Source organism: Oncorhynchus clarkii, chromosome 12, assembly GCF_045791955.1.
Source record: "Oncorhynchus clarkii lewisi isolate Uvic-CL-2024 chromosome 12, UVic_Ocla_1.0, whole genome shotgun sequence".
Lineage (NCBI taxonomy): Eukaryota > Metazoa > Chordata > Actinopteri > Salmoniformes > Salmonidae > Oncorhynchus > Oncorhynchus clarkii.
Genome location: NC_092158.1, coordinates 20,306,656 through 20,326,492, shown reverse-complemented (window position 1 = coordinate 20,326,492; position 19,837 = coordinate 20,306,656). Strand labels below are relative to the sequence as shown.

The 19,837-nt window shown below is 40.8% G+C and overlaps 1 protein-coding gene across 1 annotated transcript; it reads left to right on the top strand.

Moving 5' to 3' along the window:
* Positions 1 to 6,746: 6,746 nt before the first annotated feature.
* Positions 6,747 to 8,914, top strand: LOC139421909 (homeobox protein Nkx-6.1-like). The gene is made up of 4 exons (XM_071173043.1): positions 6,747 to 6,879; positions 6,925 to 7,293; positions 7,664 to 7,836; positions 8,603 to 8,914. Exons 1-4 carry the CDS (start codon positions 6,747 to 6,749, stop codon positions 8,846 to 8,848), a joined length of 921 nt encoding a protein of 306 aa, XP_071029144.1. The 3' UTR covers positions 8,849 to 8,914.
* The last annotated feature ends 10,923 nt before the right edge of the window (positions 8,915 to 19,837 follow it).

The following is a 19,837-nucleotide window of genomic DNA, read 5'->3' as shown; positions in this document are numbered from 1 at the left end:
ACACACACACATAACTGAAAATAATGCAGGCTTATAAGAGATGAAGCCATTGTAAACTTCTATAACCACAGCATGCATGTACATGGTGAAATCAAGTATTTGTCACTAGTGACTAATGCAGTCTTATTCATAAGACAAACATGGCACATATTTCAGGAACACAGGATGTGTTAACATATTTTATGGGGCTTTGGTGACAAAACAGATGGCGCTGTGATAGACTGCATTGAGTAGAGTGTTGGAGGCTATTTTATAGATGCCATCACAAGTCGAGGATCGGTAGGATGGTCAGTTTTACGAGGGTATGTTTGGCAGCATGAGTGAAGGATGCTTTGTTGCGATTTAGGAAGCCGATTCTAGATTTAATTTTGGATTGGAGATGCTTAATGTGAGTCTGGAAGAAGAATTTGCAGTCTAACCAGACACCCAGGTATTTGTAGTTGTCCCAAGTATTCTAGGTCAGAGCCGTCCAAAGTAGTGATGCTGGACGGGCGGGCAGTGATCGATTGAAAAGCATGCATTTAGTTTTACTTGCGTTTAAGAGCAGTCGGAGGCCACGGAAGGAGAGTTGTATGGCATTGAAGCTCGTCTGGAGGTTAGTTAACACTGTGTCCAAGGAGGGGCCAGAAGTATAATGAATGGTGTGGATCAGAGAATCACCAGCAGCAAGAGCAACATCATTGATCTATACAGAAAAGAGTCGGCCCGAGAATTGAACCCTGTGGCACACCCATAGAGACTGTCAGAGGTCCGGGCAACAGGCCCTCCGATTTGACACACTGAACTAGTATCAGAGAAGTAGTTGGTAAACCAGGCGAGGCAATCATTTAAGAAACCAAGGCTGTCGTGTCTGCCAATAAGAATGTTGTGATTGACAGAGCCGAAAGCCTTGGCCAGGTCGATGAATACGGCTGCACAGTAATGTCTCTTATCGATGGCGGTTATGATGTCGTTTAGAACCTTGAGCGTGGCTGAGGTGCACCCATGACCAGCTCTGAAACCAGATTGCATAGCGGAGAAGGTATGGTGGGATTCGAATTGGTCAGTAATCTGTTTGTTAACTTGGCATTCGAAGACCTTAGAAAGACAGGGTAGGATAGATATACAGTGGGGGAAAAAAGTATTTAGTCAGCCACCAATTGTGTAAGTTCTCCCACTTAAAAATATGAGAGGCCTGTAATTTTCATCATAGGTACACTTAAACTATGACAGACAAAATGAGAAAAAAAATCCAGAAAATGACATTGTAGGATTTTTAATGAATTTATTTGCAAATTATGGTGGAAAATAAGTATTTGGTCACCTACAAACAAGCAAGATTTCTGGCTCTCACAGACCTGTAACTTCTTTAAGAGGCTCCTCTGTTCTCCACTCGTTACCTGTATTAATGGCACCTGTTTGAACTTGTTATCAGTATAAAAGACACCTGTTCACAACCTCAAACAGTCACACTCCAAACTCCACTTTGGCCAAGACCAAAGAGCTGTCAAAGGACACCAGAAACTAAATTGTAGACCTGCAACCAGGCTGGGAAGACTGAATCTGCAATAGGTAAGCAGCTTGGTTTGAAGAAATCAACTGTGGGAGCAATTATTAGGATATGGAAGACATACAAGACCACTGATAATCTCCCTCGATCTGGGGCTCCACGCAAGATCTCACCCTGTGGGGTCAAAATGTTCACAGAAACAGTGAGCAAAAATCCCGGAACCACACGGGGGGACCTAGTGAATGACCTGCAGAGAGCTGGGACCAAAGTAACAAAGCCTACCATCAGCAAGGGCATTGAAGATGAAACGTGGCTGGGTCTTTCAGCATGACAATGATCCCAAACACACTGCCCGGGCAACGGAATTTCAAGGTCCTGGAGTGGCCTAGCCAGTCTCCAGATCTCAACCCCATAGAAAATCTTTGGAGGGAGTTGAAAGTCCGTGTTGCCCAGCAACATCCCCAAAACATCACTGCTCTAGAGGAGATCTGCATGGAGGAATGGGCCAAAATACCAGCAACAGTGTGTGAAAACCTTGTGAAGACTTACAGAAAACGTTTGACCTCTGTCATTGCCAACAAAGGGTATATAACAAAGTATTGAGATAAACTTTTGTTATTGACCAAATACTTATTTTCCACCATAATTTGCAAATAAATTCATAAAAAATCCTACAATGTGATTTTTTTTTCTCATTTTGTCTGTCATAGTTGAAGTGTACCTATGATGAAAATTACAGGCCTCTCTCATCTTTTTAAGTGGGAGAACTTGCACAATTGGTGGGTGACTAAATACTTTTTTGCCCCACTGTAGGTGTCTCTAGCAGTTTGGGTCTAGAGTGTCACCCCCTTTGAAGAGGGGGATGACAGCGGCAGCTTTCCAATCTTTGGGAATCTCAGACGATACGAAAGAGAGGTTGAACAGGCTAGTAATAGGGGTTGCAACAATTTCGGCAGATAATTTTAGAAAGAGAGGGTCCAGATTGTCTAGCCCGGCTGATTTTGCAGCTCTTTCAGAACATTGGCCAACTGGATTTGGGTAAAGCAGAAATGGTGGGGGCTTTGGCGGGTTGCTGTGGATGGTGCCGGGCAGTTGACCGGGGTAGGGGTAGCCATGTGGAAAGCATGGCCAGCCGTAGAGAAATGCTTATTAAAATTCTCAATTATAGTGGATTTATCGGTGGTGACAATGTTTCCTAGCCTCAGAGCAGTGGGCAGCTGGGAGGAGGTGCTCTTATTCTCCATGGACTTTACAGTGTCCCAGAACTTTTTTGAGTTTCTGTTTGAAAAAGCTTGCCTTAGCTTTTCTAACTGGCTGTGTATATTTGTTCCTAACTTCCCTGAAAAGTTGCATATCACGGGGGCTATTCGATGCTAATGCAGAACGCCACAGGATGTTTTTGTGCTGGTCAAGGGCAGACAGGTCTGGCGTGAACCAAAAATCAACTTTAGGAGACGGTCCTGGTGCTTGCTGGACTTTCTTGGGTGCTCTGAAGCCTTCACAACAATTGAACCGCTCTCATTGAAGTTCTTGATGATCCGGCCCAGCTCATGGTGCAGCACTTATTCCAGATCCATGGACTTCCGGTTGACATAGTCTCCGATCGCAGCCCTCAGTTCTCGTCCCGGTTCTGGAAGGCGTTCTGCACCCTCAATGGGTCATTGGCCAGCCTGTCATCCCCAGTCTAACGGCCAGTTGGAGTGTGCCAATCACCACCTGGGGCCAGCAACGTGTGTGGGTGGAATACACCCGCAACACCCTACCCTGCTCGACCACTGGTCTCTTGCCCTTTGAGTGTTCCTTGGGATATCAGCCCCCACTCTTCCCTGAGGAAGAGGAAGAAGTCAGCATACCCTCTGCTCAGATGTTCGTCCGCCGCTGTCGTCGTACCTGGAAGAGAGCCCGGTCCGCTTTTCTCAAGACCATCTCCATATATTACTGACCTCTTTCTGCCCTTGACCTGCCCCCTGTGTTAAAATAAACCTTCTGAGATTCTAACTATCCACTTCCTGTGTCTGCATCTGGGTCTTATCCTGAGTCGTGATCATTTCCTTTAATAAAAGGTAGGCCTATGGCATACATACCCCCTAAATTCGAGTGTTGGATATAACCTAACAGCCCTTCACTGATATGGAGGTAGGCTATTTAAGGAGTGCATGGTGGGTGGAGAAATTGACCACAAATCTAAAGTCTAATTTCATCTTTCAAACAGGTAGGCCTACCTCTTATTTCTTAAATAGGAAGAAATAGGCTCCAACACAAAGCCCTCTTGTTGTTAGTAAAGTTTAATTAAAATGAAGACATTGAAATGAATTATGCCTACTCAAATGTGCCTAATTTCAGCACCATGAGCTGCCGTTTTCCGGTTGATTGCGCTGAGGCTGCTGCTTCAAGTTTCAGCCACACAATGTAAATTACTCGAATCTGGCTTATTGTGAAGTCAATAACTCTGATACATACATTATGGGCAAGAAACATACTGTTTTTAATCAAATCAATTATAGTAGCAAGCTATCAAAATGTACCTCCGGTCCTTCCGATCTTCGCGCGCTCCTCAAACTGAACATAGTCTTTTGTAACGCTATTCAACTCTTAGGTCTGTAACCTGCTGGTTTTCTGTTCTACCTGATAATTAATTGCACCCACCTAAATCAGTCCTTGATTAAAGGGCAACAATGAAAAAACGCAGTTGAACTGACTTCGAGGTCCAGAGTTGAGTTTGAAGGGGCTATAGGCTAGTCCGCCCGCGCACCGTTTAGGGAAGAAGCCTTTGTGAGTCTCCTGTACTGCCACGGTAGGCCTACACAGCACAGCCATTGGTTAGGCAGCACACAAACTTATGATCAGCAAGAGCAGAGCCGACCGGGAATCAAGGTTGGAATTTCCATAACAGTGTGTAATGCATCCTAGTTTTATTTATACCATCCCACCAGCTATCCCACAAATATACCTTTGCCCGTGCTTCTCCGAGCATGCACTTTGTAACCTATAGGCTATGGATCATTTGATTGAGCTCACACTAAATAGCCTATCGGTGCACTTGATATTACGTGCTCAGCGGAGAATCAGAGGTGAGGGGCAGCATCGGACACAAATGGATATTTAGCCTAATAAGCAACTAACTCTAAAATGAGAAATATTGAAATGTCATCAAGTACAAATTACATGACTTTCCACTGGACTAGATTGAAAAAATATGAATCCCTCCCCTTGACTGAAATTGAAAAAGCATGACCCTCCCCCATTTCCTCCAGGTAAACATTATGTTAATCTCGATCCATTCCTTAGAATTATAAATATATCATCAGTTGAGGTCCAGATTTTATAAAATGTAAAGTAATTGCTAGAAAATATTGGGGAAATTCAGCGTTTTCTTAATTGCAATATTAGAGTATACCACAGGGTGTCACTGGTGTCTTGCAATCCTTAAATCTAGTATAGGGCGCACTGTAGCGTAGACCTACTGAAACAGCGGTGATACATATATTCCTTTTTTCTCCAATGCAGAATAATAATATTGACATCCGTTGTTAAAGACTTTTAAGTCTTCAATAGCCGATTTATTTAATGGTTATTCGTGCATTGCATTTTCTCACTCTCAATTGATAGCCTATGCCCAGACAGCATACACCGATGCTTGAATTAAAATCAATACCAGACCGTTACCAATAAGCATTTGATAATAGTATAGCCGGTGAAACAATATCCTAATAAAGACATGTACAATTCTTTTGAGGATGTCATACAGAGACAAAAAGTCCCCATATGTATTTATATTAAAATAGTTAAAGTCTTGAGTGTTCTCAATATTGATCTAATTAGGCTACAAAAGCACAAACACACGCATACAGACACGTGATACATTTTAATCCAGGAGCACATAAATGGCAACGTTTGGCCTACTATTTGGCCTTGTTGAATTTATAATAGATCATGGAGTATTACCTATATTTAGGTCTATCTATGGCTTAATGCAGAGCCATATATTTAGATACATGGCTAAATGCATATCTCAATAAACTATGCAGCTTCTTTATTCATTAAAATGTTATTTGTCACATGTGCTGAATACAACAGGTGTAGTAGACCTTACAGTGAAATGCTTTAGTCTACAATTCATGTGAATGAATATGGATGGATAAACTACATTTGGATCTAGTAGTCTATGTCACATGATGAGCAACAAACTAAAACTGGACAGTTTTATCTCCATCTCTTCCTTCAAAGACTCAGTCATGGACACTCTTACTGACAGTTGTGTCTTCTTCTCGTGATGTATTGTTGTCTCTACCTTCTTGCCTTTGTGCTGTTGTCTGTGCCCAATAATGCTTGTACTATGTTGTGTTGCTACCATGTTGACGTCATGTTGCATTGCAACCATGCTGTGTTCTCGTGTGTTGCTGCCATGCTATGTTGTTGTCTTAAGTCTCTCTTTATGTAGTGTTGTGGTGTCTCTTGTCGTGATGTGTATTTTGTCCTATATTTTTATTCCTATTTTTATTCCTGTCCTTTTATCTAAAAAATAGATGTAGAATGGACTCGATTGATTCGGTTCCTTTTGTGTTTAATAGCGGTTCGGATTGCAACTGTTTGAACGTGCAAATCAAAGCTATGAAAGCCAGCCAATGAGGACACACTCCTAAATCCTGTTGGCTCTTGCACTTCACACACTGCGACGTCACCGACGTCACCGTCGGATTACCCAATCGCAACATAAACACCTCATCTACTTTCTGTTTACTCTCAAAGTTTTTACTTTTGCGGCGAAAGACACACGAAAGTGATGATAATGTTTTATTATCTTAAAGATCGTCTTATGCATCGGAATGAAAGGGTAGCTTTTTATCTATAGATTTCAAACATTCAACAATATCAATTTCTCTAAAGCAGTCTGCCCAAATCAGTGAGGACAACTTCGGAAATTCATCCTATTTGAGCAACTTCATTCCCAAGATTTACAAGGTTCAAGAAGCGGTGTTATCCCTGTAATAATAACTTTTGAATCTCTGCGAAATTAATCTGGGATTCCATTTTGCCATGTTTTAGTTTTAAAACAGGACATTTTCATTTTAGATAGACCATTTTTAAGGCGTGCACATTTTGAAGATTTGGGCTAATATAGGCCTACCCCAAAGGAAACGTGTATTGTGTTGTCTGTTGGTCGATTTGAGCAAAACTTTGCATTATTAGGCGTCTTGAAAGCGTGAGCATTGAGGATATTTTTTGACTAAACCATCACATTTACCTAGTCTCGGTTATGTTAGCAGTGGGGCAGATGGACGGGTCCCGACAGAGCGCTTTCCTCCTAAGCACCGCACCTTTAGCGGCTCTGCATAGCATGACGGAGATGAAGACCCCACTCTACCCAGCCTACACATTATCTTCCACCGGTCAGGCCTCTTCTACCTCACCTACTGCCACCTCTCCAAACCCAGGTGGCATCCCGATGTCCTCACCGGGGATCAAAACATCCTCCGGAATGTCATCTCTCGGATCGCTCCATCAATGCATTGCGCTAGGCACACCTCATGGAATAAACGACATCCTCAGTCGTCCTTCGGTCCTTGCCCCAGGAGCTGCAGCTGCCGTTGCTGCGTCCTCTTCTGCCGGCATCTTGTCCGGACTGCCCCGCTTCAGTAGCTTGAGCCCCCAGCCACCCCCTGGACTCTACTTCAGCCCCAGTGCTGTGGCAGTGGCTCGCTACCCCAAGCCATTGACAGACCTTCCAGGCAGGACCCCGATATTCTGGCCAGGAGTCATGCAAAGCCCACATTGGAGAGACGCCAGATTCGCATGTTCACCGCGTAAGTTACTAGTCCACGTTTTTAAGCTATCTGAACTTCAATTTATCGTATTTTGATGCATGATGTAGGCCTATAGCTGGAGGGGTTAATAATTATTCCCCCAGTAGCCTATGATATTTCATCCTAAAAACTGAAGCAGATCTGACTTGAATGTTTAGCTGAAATGTGAATTAAAATTGACTAACAAAGGCTTATTTTATAACAGCTCAAATTAAGTTGATTGTGATATTATAATGAGAATAGCCTAACAGTAGGCCCATCCCAACATCAAATACATGTTAATAGCCTAATATTGGCACTTTATATCAATGCATAACAATAGGCGACATTTCATTTAATGAATTAGAAGCTTTATGTTTTACATTTTCAGATCAAAATTCTATACTGCTTGACAAAGATGGAAAAAGAAAGCACACACGTCCCACCTTCTCTGGACAGCAAATATTTGCCCTAGAAAAGACTTTTGAACAAACGAAATATCTGGCTGGACCGGAGCGAGCACGACTGGCCTACTCGCTGGGAATGACAGAGAGCCAAGTAAAGGTAAGACATATTTTGAAATTGTCTTTATAAAGTCCAATAAGATGTATAATATTGTTTAATAAGTAACCTAGTTAACCTGTCACTAAGGAGGAGCACAAAGGCCTCTTGCATAGTCTCTTCTACTCAATTAGAATTTGTCTCACGCTTTCCATTAAAGTGCCTCATGCATTTTAGACAGTAATGTTTTTTTCGTTTCAATATTCATAAATAGATAGATATCGCCTACACTTAAAGTCAAATAACAGTTGTCATACAAATCTAAATTAAAATGACTGTATTGCATTTAATAATACATCTTTAAAGATAATTCCCAAATAATTGTTGTCATATTCACAACTATAAATATTTCTAAAATATTAGTATGTATAACTAATAAATTAATAATACATTACACTATAATTTAACCAGACAATTTGTTAATTTATGTCATGGAAATGTGGAAATAATGGTAGCAAAGTCTTGCACAGCAGTATATAGAAAATGTGCATGTTTGCAAACAACATTGAAGGAGGCAAATTAAACCTATGTTTTCTCTTTAGAAAAATATTGAGTCCCTTTTTCTGAATGCATTATTAGAATGACATATAACCTATTATATTATCTGTTGACTTCACGTGACTTAGACGTATGCCCTTTTACTTTGGCAGGCCAAGGCTACATTCATTATTTGTAAATGTCTGGTTGTTAATCTATATCTTTGCAATAGAGTCATGTGTAATCATATTATTTGTTGATTTCACGTAATCAACGTATATTAACATTTTAGGTGTGGTTTCAAAACCGAAGAACGAAATGGAGAAAACGCCACGCGGCTGAGATGGCTTCGGCAAAGAAGAAGCAGGATTCGGAGACGGAGAGGCTAAATGGGGCCTCGGAAAATGAAGAGGATGATGATGATTATAACAAGCCGTTGGACCCTAACTCAGACGACGAGAAAATAACACAATTACTGAAAAAACACAAACCAAACTCCTCACTCCTTATTAATACATCAGAAAACGACAGTTCGTAGACAGACACGGGGGAAAAATACGTTTGATGAAACATTTAATCGTGGAACTGGTGCAGGTTGTGTCCCTTTTTTTGTCAACATTTTTAAATGAATACGTTTGCACGAGGACGGGGGATCAAAGGAATAGACGCAATTGTGTAGTCTGGAACAGTGGCCAAAACATGGACACAATTTATAGAAGTTTGAACATTACGAAGATGATACTTACATGTAAATAGAAACGTGAGTTGAATTCAATGGAAATTATATTACTGTGAATATTTATGTGTAAAAAACGTTTTTTTTTTTTGTATAGAAAGCACTGCTGAGTCTCTTCCTCTTAGTTGTTCTGACGTCTGACATCGTTACAGCTTTGTCAATTGCAAAAAGCATAGCCTCTATTTTCATGTTTAGTTTTGTTTTTGAAACTTGACATATACATTGCATTTCATAGTGAAGTAATAAGATCCACCTGTTTGTAGGGCCCAATTTTCAACCATTAGGGCTTCCAAAAAAATATCAGAACAAGCCTAACAGGCATCCCCATTGGTTCTGTGGACTATAAGAATCGTTTTTATATATATATATTTACAAAATAAATGGAAATGAAATTAGCCACATATTTTAAGTGTAAAGAATACCGGTTGTGACGCAATTGAAGTACATTTGTAAAATAAATGCACATTGTGTGTTTCTCTAATGGTAAAATGGTTTCCCCTCACACTTTACTTAATTTAAATAATATTTTAAGTTTGTAACAGTGATTGAATCCTGCAAAAATGTGTATCGCGGGTTCATATGTAATGCACTTTTTAAAAAAAAATAAAAGGTAAGATTAACGTTGCTTTACTCTGGATATACATATGCAGTAATCACCTGATGGAGGACATAAAGGGAGAAAGAAGCATAGGAGGAAGCTCAAGTATTTGATTTCATTTCGTTTTATTTTATCTACCTATCAATTTATATTTGTGCACGCTAACGAAAGACACCTGAATGTATAATATGAATATGTAAATATATCATATTTGGAGATATGATGGTTACTATTCATCTTATTTGAGGGGTTATCTTTCTTAGCAGGGCGACGTAAAGTGGTTTTCTATTTGTTTATGCAAACATTTCATATGTATGTATGATGATTATTATGATTATTATTGATGATGATTACATTATGCCACTATTCCTTCCAAGACATGCGATGAGATAGGAACATCTATTGTTGCCTATAACCAAGCTATAACAACAACAATAATGATTATTATTATTTATAATTAATTAATATTTATAATAAAACTATAATAGCATCCACTCTCCAGTGCTTTTATCAAAAAAATATTCTGCCCCCTTTCCCTAGATTACTGAATCACAAAATAGAATTTTGAATTTCGAATCGAATAAGTAAGCCTTGACCACAGAGGGTCTAACTAGTAGCCTATTGTCTTGCATTTACAGCATCGCATATCGTCGATATTAATGAATTCAAATTGTGTATCTGGCTGAAATTGTTCTTTGTGTGATGGGGTGAAGATATATTCGATGGGCAGAATGTGTTTCAACAGTCACAGTTAAAACATGGCCTGAAAAGTTCATAATTAATTTATCTGGCGGAATCTAGAAAATGAATTATGCAGTGTCTGTGCGTCTACAGATTCGCGTGATTACATCAGCATGTTATTTAAAATTGGAAATCCCTCAACCGATGTACAAACCGATCCAGTAAATATGTAATTGATCAGATGTGGATCGAAGATGCGGCTTTCACCAGGCATAGGAGACTCACTGTTGGTAAATACTGGATTTAAGACTTTAGTGAGCGGAGTCTGTGAATAGTGTCATCAAAATGTGGTCTTTATGATATGTCTAGAGACAAATGCTAATTTCTAAATCTAATCTGCAGTTGTATTGTACATTTGCAATATAGTAGGCCTAATAATATACAATGACAATTTTGAGAAGAAAAAAAAGTCAGTTCATGAAACTGAAAGAATACAACGATTTCTCAGATAGATATGATTTCGAATGCAGAAATTGTTAGTTGCTCCAACGTAAGCCTCTACGAAGTACTTGCTACCAGACAGAAGGACCTGTAGCTTATGGATGATACAGTACACTACTGAGGGCAGTCACGCAGTAAAAGGCTTGTAGACTTGAAAGGTATATATATATATATATATAAATATTCCTAATAGGCTACTTGAGGCAGAATGTCAGATCAAAATAGATGTATTGAAATCCTGCAGTTGTGCTACATCTTCAAGAGAACGTGGACAGAGTGACAATTTAGTAAGCCAAAATACACTGCCACCACATTTTTAACACGATGTTGATTGATACAAGTAGACTGAAAAAGCCGACAATTATGATTTGTCTGTCTCAAACGAGAAATATTATTGTGGCATATTTAAGAAGACATTTTAGAATTTAACTCCTGTGTATATTTGATGCCATTTATTAACAGCACTAGAGCATAACAGGAATGCAATAGTTCCAACCTTCAAGTTTCAGTTTCACGCATGCACCTCTCCAAGTATTATAGGCCTACTTTTACAGATGTCCGGTCGTGTTGGCGGAATAGTCAAATAAAAACTGCACAGGTAAACATGGTTTTATATTTTCACTGAAATTATTTCACGGTCAAATGACAATACCATGAAGACGTGAAACATCCGGGCCGTTAAAGAGTCGTCACTAGTTACCACAGCTACAAGTCATAAACCCTGCTTATTTCGACAATTTCTCTTATTAAAATTTGATTTTAAATATAAGTGGATTTAACAAGTGACATCAATAAGGCATCATAGCTTTCAACTGGATTTACCTGGTCAGTTTGTCATGGAAAGAGCAGGTGTTCTTAATGTATTGTATAATTGGTGTATATATAAACTCAGCAAAAAAAAGAAACGTCCTCTCACTGCCAACTGCGTTTATTTTCAGCAAACTTAACATGTGTAAATATTTGTATGACTATAACAAGATTCAACAACTGAGACATAAACTGAACAAGTTCCACAGACATGTGACTAACAGCAATGGAATAATGTGTCTCTGAACAAAGGGGGGTCAAAATCAAAAGTAACAGTAAGTATCTGGTGTGGCCACCAGCTGCATTAAGTACTGCAGTGCATCTCCTCATCATGGACTGCACGAGATTTGCCAGTTTTTGCTGTGAGATGTTACCCCAGTCTTCCACCAAGGCACCTGCAAGTTCCTGGACATTTCATTGGGGAATGGCCCTAGCCCTCACCCTCCAATCCAACAGGTCCCAGACGTGCTCAATGGGATTGAGATCCGGGCTCTTCGCTGGCCATGGCAGAACACTGACATTCCTGTCTTGCAGGAAATCACTCACAGAGTGAGCAGTAGGGCTGGTGGCATTGTCATGCTGGAGGGTCATGTCAGGATGAGCCTGCAGGAAGGGTGCCACATGAAGGAGGAGAATGTCTTCCCTGTAACATACAGCGTTGAGATTGCCTGCAATGACAACAAGCTCAGTCCGATGATGCTGTGACACACCGCCCCAGACCATGACGGACCCTCCACCTCCAAATCAATCCCGCTCCAGAGTACAGGCCTCAGTGTAATGCTCATTCCTTCAACGATAAACGCGAATCAGACCATCTCCCCTGGTGAGACAAAACCACGACTCGTCAGTGAAGAGCACTTTTTGCCAGTCCTGTCTGGTCCAGCGACGGTGGGTTTGTGCCCATAGGCGACGTTGTTGCCGGTGATGTCTGGTGAGGACCTGCCTTACAACAGCCCTACAAGCCCTCAGTCCAGCCCCTCCCAGCCTATTGCGGACAGTCTGAGCACTGATGGAGGGATTATGCGTTCCTGGTGTAACTCGGGCAGTTGTTGTTGCCATCCTGTACCTGTCCTGCAGGTGTGAAATTCGGATGTACTGATCCTGTGCAGGTGTTGTTGCACGTGGTCTGCCACTGCGAGGATGATCAGCTATCCGCCCTGTCTCCCTGTAAAGCTGTCTTAGGCATCTTACAGTACGGACATTGTCATTTTTTGCCCTGGCCACATCTGCAGTCCTCATGCCTCCTTGCAGCATGCCTAAGGCACATTCATGCAGATGAGCAGGGTCCCTGGGCATCTTTCTTTTGGTGTTTTTCAGAGTCAGTAGAAAGGCCTCATTAGTGTCCTAAGTTTTCATAACTGTGACCTTAATTGCCTACTGTCTGTAATCTGTTAGTGTCTTAACGACCGTTTCACAGGTGCATGTTCATTCATTGTTTATGGTTCATTGAACGAGCATGGGAAACAGTGTTTAAACCCTTTACAATGATCTGTGAAGTTATTTGGATTTTTACAAATTATTTATTATTATCTCTGTTGCCATGCATCTACAAAAAGTTTGCTCAGATGTGCGAGTGCCTTTTGAATGACGAATTATCTTTGAAAGACAGAGTCCTGAAAAAGGGATGTTTCTTTTTTTGCTGAGTTTCTACATATATACAGTGCCTTGCGAAAGTATTCGGCCCCCTTGAACTTTGCAACCTTTTGCCACATTTCAGGCTTCAAACATAAAGATATAAAACTGTATTTTTTTGTGAAGAATCAACAACAAGTGGGACACAATCATGAAGTGGAACAACATTTATTGGATATTTCAAACTTTTTTAACAAATCAAAAACTGAAAAATTGGGCGTGCAAAATTATCCAGCCCCTTTACTTTCAGTGCAGCAAACTCTCTCCAGAAGTTCAGTGAGGATCTCTGAATGATCCAATGTTGACCTAAATGACTAATGATGATAAATACAATCCACCTGTGTGTAATCAAGTCTCCGTATAAATGCACCTGCACTGTGATAGTCTCAGAGGTCCGTTAAAAGCACAGAGAGCATCATGAAGAACAAGGAACACACCAGGCAGGTCCGAGATACTGTTGTGAAGAAGTTTAAAGCCGGATTTGGATACAAAAAGATTTCCCAAGCTTTAAACATCCCAAGGAGCACTGTGCAAGAGATAATATTGAAATGGAAGGAGTATCAGACCACTGCAAATCTACCAAGACCTGGCCGTCCCTCTAAACTTTCAGCTCATACAAGGAGAAGACTGATCAGAGATGCAGCCAAGAGGCCCATGATCACTCTGGATGAACTGCAGAGATCTACAGCTGAGGTGGGAGACTCTGTCCATAGGACAACAATCAGTCGTATATTGCACAAATCTGGCCTTTATGGAAGAGTGGCAAGAAGAAAGCCATTTCTTAAAGATATCCATAAAAAGTGTCGTTTAAAGTTTGCCACAAGCCACCTGGGAGACACACCAAACATGTGGAAGAAGGTGCTCTGGTCAGATGAAACCAAAATTGAACTTTTTGGCAACAATGCAAAACGTTATGTTTGGCGTAAAAGCAACACAGCTGAACACACCATCCCCACTGTCAAACATGGTGGTGGCAGCATCATGGTTTGGGCTTGCTTTTCTTCAGCAGGGACAGGGAAGATGGTTAAAATTGATGGGAAGATGGATGGAGCCAAATACAGGACCATTCTGGAAGAAAACCTGATGGAGTCTGCAAAAGACCTGAGACTGGGACAGAGATTTGTCTTCCAACAAGACAATGATCCAAAACATAAAGCAAAATCTACAATGGAATGGTTCAAAAATAAACATATCCAGGTGTTAGAATGGCCAAGTCAAAGTCCAGACCTGAATCCAATCGAGAATCTGTGGAAAGAACTGAAAACTGCTGTTCACAAATGCTCTCCATCCAACCTCACTGAGCTCGAGCTGTTTTGCAAGGAGGAATGGGAAAAAAATTCAGTCTCTCGATGTGCAAAACTGATAGAGACATACCCCAAGCGACTTACAGCTGTAATCGCAGCAAAAGGTGGCGCTACAAAGTATTAACTTAAGGGGGCTGAATCATTTTGCACGCCCAATTTTTCAGTTTTTGATTTGTTAAAAAAGTTTGAAATATCCAATAAATGTCGTTCCACTTCATGATTGTGTCCTACTTGTTGTTGATTCTTCACAAAATAATACAGTTTTATATCTTTATGTTTGAAGCCTGAAATGTGGCAAAAGGTCGCAAAGTTCAAGGGGGCCGAATACTTTCGCAAGGCACTGTATATATATATATCTATATATCTATATATATCTCTCTCTCTATCTATATATATATATATATATATATACAGTTCAAGTCAAAAGTTTATATATATGTAGAAAATAGCAAAAATAAAGAAAAACCTTGAATGAGTAGGTGTGTCCAAACTTTTGACTTGCATATATATTTGTATATGTATATATATACAGTACAAGTCAAAAGTTTGGACACACTCATTCAAGGGTTTTTCTTGTTTTTTGCTATTTTCTACATTGTAGAATAATAATGAAGAAATCAAAACTATGAAATAACACACATAGAATAATGTAGTAACCAAAACAGTGTTAAATAAATCAAAATATATTTATATTTGAGATTCTTCAAGGTTACCACCTGTCACGACTTCCGCCGAAGTCGGTCCCTTTCCTTGTTCGGGCGGTGTTCGGCGGTCGACGTCACCGACCTTCTAGCCATCACTGATCCATTTTTAATTTTCAATTGGTTTTGTCTTGTCTTCCTTCACACCTGATTTCAATCCCATCAATTGCATGTTGTGTATTTAACCCTCTGTTTCCCCTCATGTCCTTGTCGGATATTATTTTATTGTATGTGATTGTGCTAGTATGTGTTGGTGTGCGTGGGTTTTGTACCCACTTTGTTATTTTTTATATATTTGAGTTTTTGGAGTTTGGTCAGCATTTATTAAGCGACTCCGTATATACCAAGTTTGTTCTCCTGCGCCTGACTTCCCTGCCACCAACACGCACCCATTACACCACCCTTTGCCTTGATGACAGCTTTGCACACTCTTGGCATTCTCTCAACCAGCTTCACGAGGAATGCTTTTCCAACAGTCTTGAAGGAGTTCCTACATATGCTGAGCACTTGTTGGCTGCTTTTCATTCACTCTGTGGTCCAACTCATCCCAAACCATCTCAATTGGTTTGAGGTTGGGTGATTGTGGAGGCGAGGTCATCTGATGCAGAACTCCATCACTCTCTTTCTTGGTAAAATAGCCCTTGCACAGCCTGGAGGTGTGTTTTGAGTCATTGTCCTGTTGAAAAACAAATGATAGTCCCACTAAGCCAAACCAGATGGGATGGCGTATCGCTGCATAATGCTGTGGTAGCCATGCTGGTTAAGTGTGCCTTGAATTCTAAATAAATCACTAACAGTGTCACCAGCAAAGCACCCCCACACCATCACACCTCCTCCTCCATGCTTCACGGTGGGAACCACACATGCGGAGATCATCTGTTCACCTACTCTGCTTCTCACAAAGACATGGAGGTAGGAACATAAATTTGGACTCATCGACCAAAGGACAGATTTCCACCTGTCTAATGTCCATTGCTCATGTTTCTTTCCCCAAGCAAGTCTTCTTCTTATTGATGTCCTTTAGTAGTGGTTTCTTTGCAGCAATTTGACCATGGAGGCTTGATTCACGCAGTCTCTTCTGAACATTTGATGTTGAGATGTGTCTCTTGCTTGAACTCTGTGAAGCATTTATTTAGGCTGCAATCTGAGGTGCAGTTAACTCTAATGAACTCATCCTCTGCAGCAGAGGTAACTCTGGGTCTTCCATTCCTGTGGCGGTCCTCATAAGAGCCAGTTTCATCATAGCGCTTGATGGTTTTTGCGACTGCAGCTGAATAAACATTAAAAGTTCTTGAAATTTTCCAGATTGACTGACCTTCATGTCTTAAAGTAATTGACTGTCGTTTCTCTTTGCTTATTTGAGCTGTTCTTGCCATAATACGGACATGGTCTTTTACCAAATAGGGCTATCTTCTGTATACCACCCCTAAATTGTGACAACACAACTGATTTTCACAAATGAACTTTATACACGGCTCACCTGTTAATTAAAATGCATCCCAGGTGACTACCTCATGAAGCTGGCTGAGAGAATGCCAAGAGTGTGCAAAGCTGTCATCAAGGCAAAGGGTGGCTACTTTGAGGAATCTCACATATAACATTTATTTTGATTTGTTTAACACTGTTTTGGTTACTCCATTAATCTATATGTGTTATTTCATAGTTTTGATGTCACTATTAAAACCAATTTTTACCTTTGTGACTGTGCTAGTTAGTGGAAACCCTGTTCAAGTTAGAGGCCTTAACATTTGGCAATTTATAAAGATTTGGCCAACAGTCCTACTAAAGATGTTTATGTTTGTAGGCTATCCCAATATAACTGGCATGCATTTTCTAAATGTCCTGGAGTCAAATACAGGCCACATAATGCTTTTTTCTTTGCAAAAGCCAATGTTAGACTTTTATCCTTTTTACTCAATTACTCCCATTGCTCCTACCACTGTGCTCTTATTCCCCTTTTCTGTTCATACTGGCAGTGAAAATGAATTTCTTTGCATAAAACTGTGACTTCCTTGAAACCATCCTATTAGTGGAAACCACCTCCAGCCCAAAGTGTGATGCACGAGGACCATGCAACCTGAGAGAGAGCTCATGAGACCAGCAAGATGGTGACCAGCGTGAATAGTGGTTAGGATGACTAGCTACTCCGTTATTATTAAATTGAGTAGCTAGGCCTTCTGCAGTGGCCACACTCAATGGAATTATTTCAGATGGAGGTTGCGGTATGGCAATGTCATGTCATGGCGCTGGGGAGATAGCTCCTCTATGTACCTGGCATCGCACACTGCCACATGGGTCAGTGCAGTGTGTGCTACTTGTCATTCTTAGCTGCTGCTACTTTTCAATTTATTTTTATGGCTATAATATCAGTCGGCACAAAAAGCACTCAAAATGAGCTTTGTCCTGTCCACCTCCTCAAATGGATTTTGAATGAGTAATGAAATGCGGACTCACTCTGGGTGAGAACTAAAGAGTGCATGTTTTATTTAAAAAAATCGAGTTATTCTGAAAAGCAGCAACCAAAGTGGTTATCACTGGACATAGTTTTCATTTTGGCACGACGTGGCCTCTCAATAAAACTGGTGGAAGAATAAGTGTTTGTACCCAAAATATTCTGACATTGGTGATTTTATTATTGTGAGATTTTTACAAGATGTGATTTCTAGCACAATATGAGTGCCAGAGTGCTAAATATGAGCTGTTGATGCGCTGGTGAATGCTGGTTCTGTGGGTTCCAGGTGTCGAGATCACTGGTTCTGTGTGTTCCAGGTGTCGAGATCACTGGTGCTGTGGGTTCCAGGGGTGGTGAACGCTGGTTCTTTGGGTTCCAGGTGTGGAGAACACTGGTTCTGTGTGTTCCAGGTGTGGAGAACATGAGTAGTTTTCCCCAGGGACTGGCAGCAGCATCTGCCGACTTATTGCTCTGCCAGCCTGACTGCCAGCCTGCCTGCCAGCCTGCTCTCTGACAACACTCACCTACACCACTCTGCCAACCATTGCTGTCCTACTAGATCTGCCAGATGCTACTGGGTCTCCAGCTTCCCCAATAAAACACACCCTGGAGGAGAGGTTAATTGGTAGATAAATAAATGCCCTGCTTCTAAAGAAGGCATTTGTACACTCTGACCTATACAGTTTCACTATGCCTCAGCCCTTGTCTCAATGTACATTGTATTATTGTTACATCAGAAAGTGAATTTGTGGTAAAAAAAAAAACATTTAGCTTGGAGCAATGTAATGTCATGATGACTAACTGCATGGTTCTGAAAATAACATGTTTTTGGGAAGCTTTTTATTGAGGTTAAACAAAAAACCCAAATGGATTCATCATAATACCCAAAATATACAATACCATTTATGGTTTTAACTATGTTTTCATATCCCTACCTGTTAAAACCCCAATAAATAATGTGCTATTTAGTGGTCTGACTAGTGTGTTAGCCTTAGCTTGCTATCTTCATAAAGAGCCCGTTGATGGGGCTCTCAGTTGACCATGTTCTACAAGAGATTGCACACAAAGACATGAGTCACAGGAGGCTGTGGATCCCACTCAGCTCACATTTGCCTGCAACCTTATCTCTCCCTTCTCCCGTTTGGAGGCTTGTGATAAGGAGCACCTTGGGAGCCCCAATTATACAAATCTATCCGGCCACACAGCAACCGACTGTCAGAGAGGACCAAAACAGGGGCTTTTCACAGTGTTCACATTAGAGACACATTCTCATCTTTATGTTATTATCTCTCCCCTGTTTCTTCACATTTATGCTTGAATCAAACCATAGTGTGTCCTAGAGCTCTGAATACACCTCGTTCCACAAGAATGTAGCTAATTCATTCTTGCAGTGTTACATTGCTCAGGGAGCGGAGTAATCAGTGGCCCATAGAGTCTGGAAATAAAGTCAATGTTAATTGCTCTGTTTGCTTGAGCAAATAAATGGCAACTTATGTTGATGATTAACTCGATCCCACGATAGACAAGTGTTTATGCAGGTGGCAGGTGCCTTCACCTGGTGTGTGTGTGGTGTGTGTATGTATATTTCATCGATCAGATAACATCTACAGTCCTTAGCCTTTGTGGCCTTTTTAGTGTTGTGCCCACGTCCCCTGACTGTCTCCTGACTCTGTGTCTGGGGAAGACACCCTGGGTGGGATGTTTTCTCAACGTCCCTTGACTGTCTCCTGACTCTGTGTCTGGAGAAGACACCCTGGGTGGGATGTTTCTCAAGTAGTTTTTCTGAGATATTCTCCTCTAATGATGTCTCACCTCTCTCCTGTCAATGCCATCACTCTTATACTGGCTTATGAACAGATGTAGTTGCACAAATAGAGAGATGTAAGTAAGCATGAAAACCATACTTAAAGCTAGGATCCTTAATTGAAACAATAACAAAGAGGACACTCCGCCTCAGTTTTGGTGAAAAGCAAAACGATGGGCCTGGAGAAATGTAAACACTCAAATTCATAGACAGAGGTGTGGAGGCAAAGACTGACCATCCGTAATATCAAAATGATAGTTTTAACCATGTTTTGAGACTAATATATATATGTATATATTTGCATTGTTTAC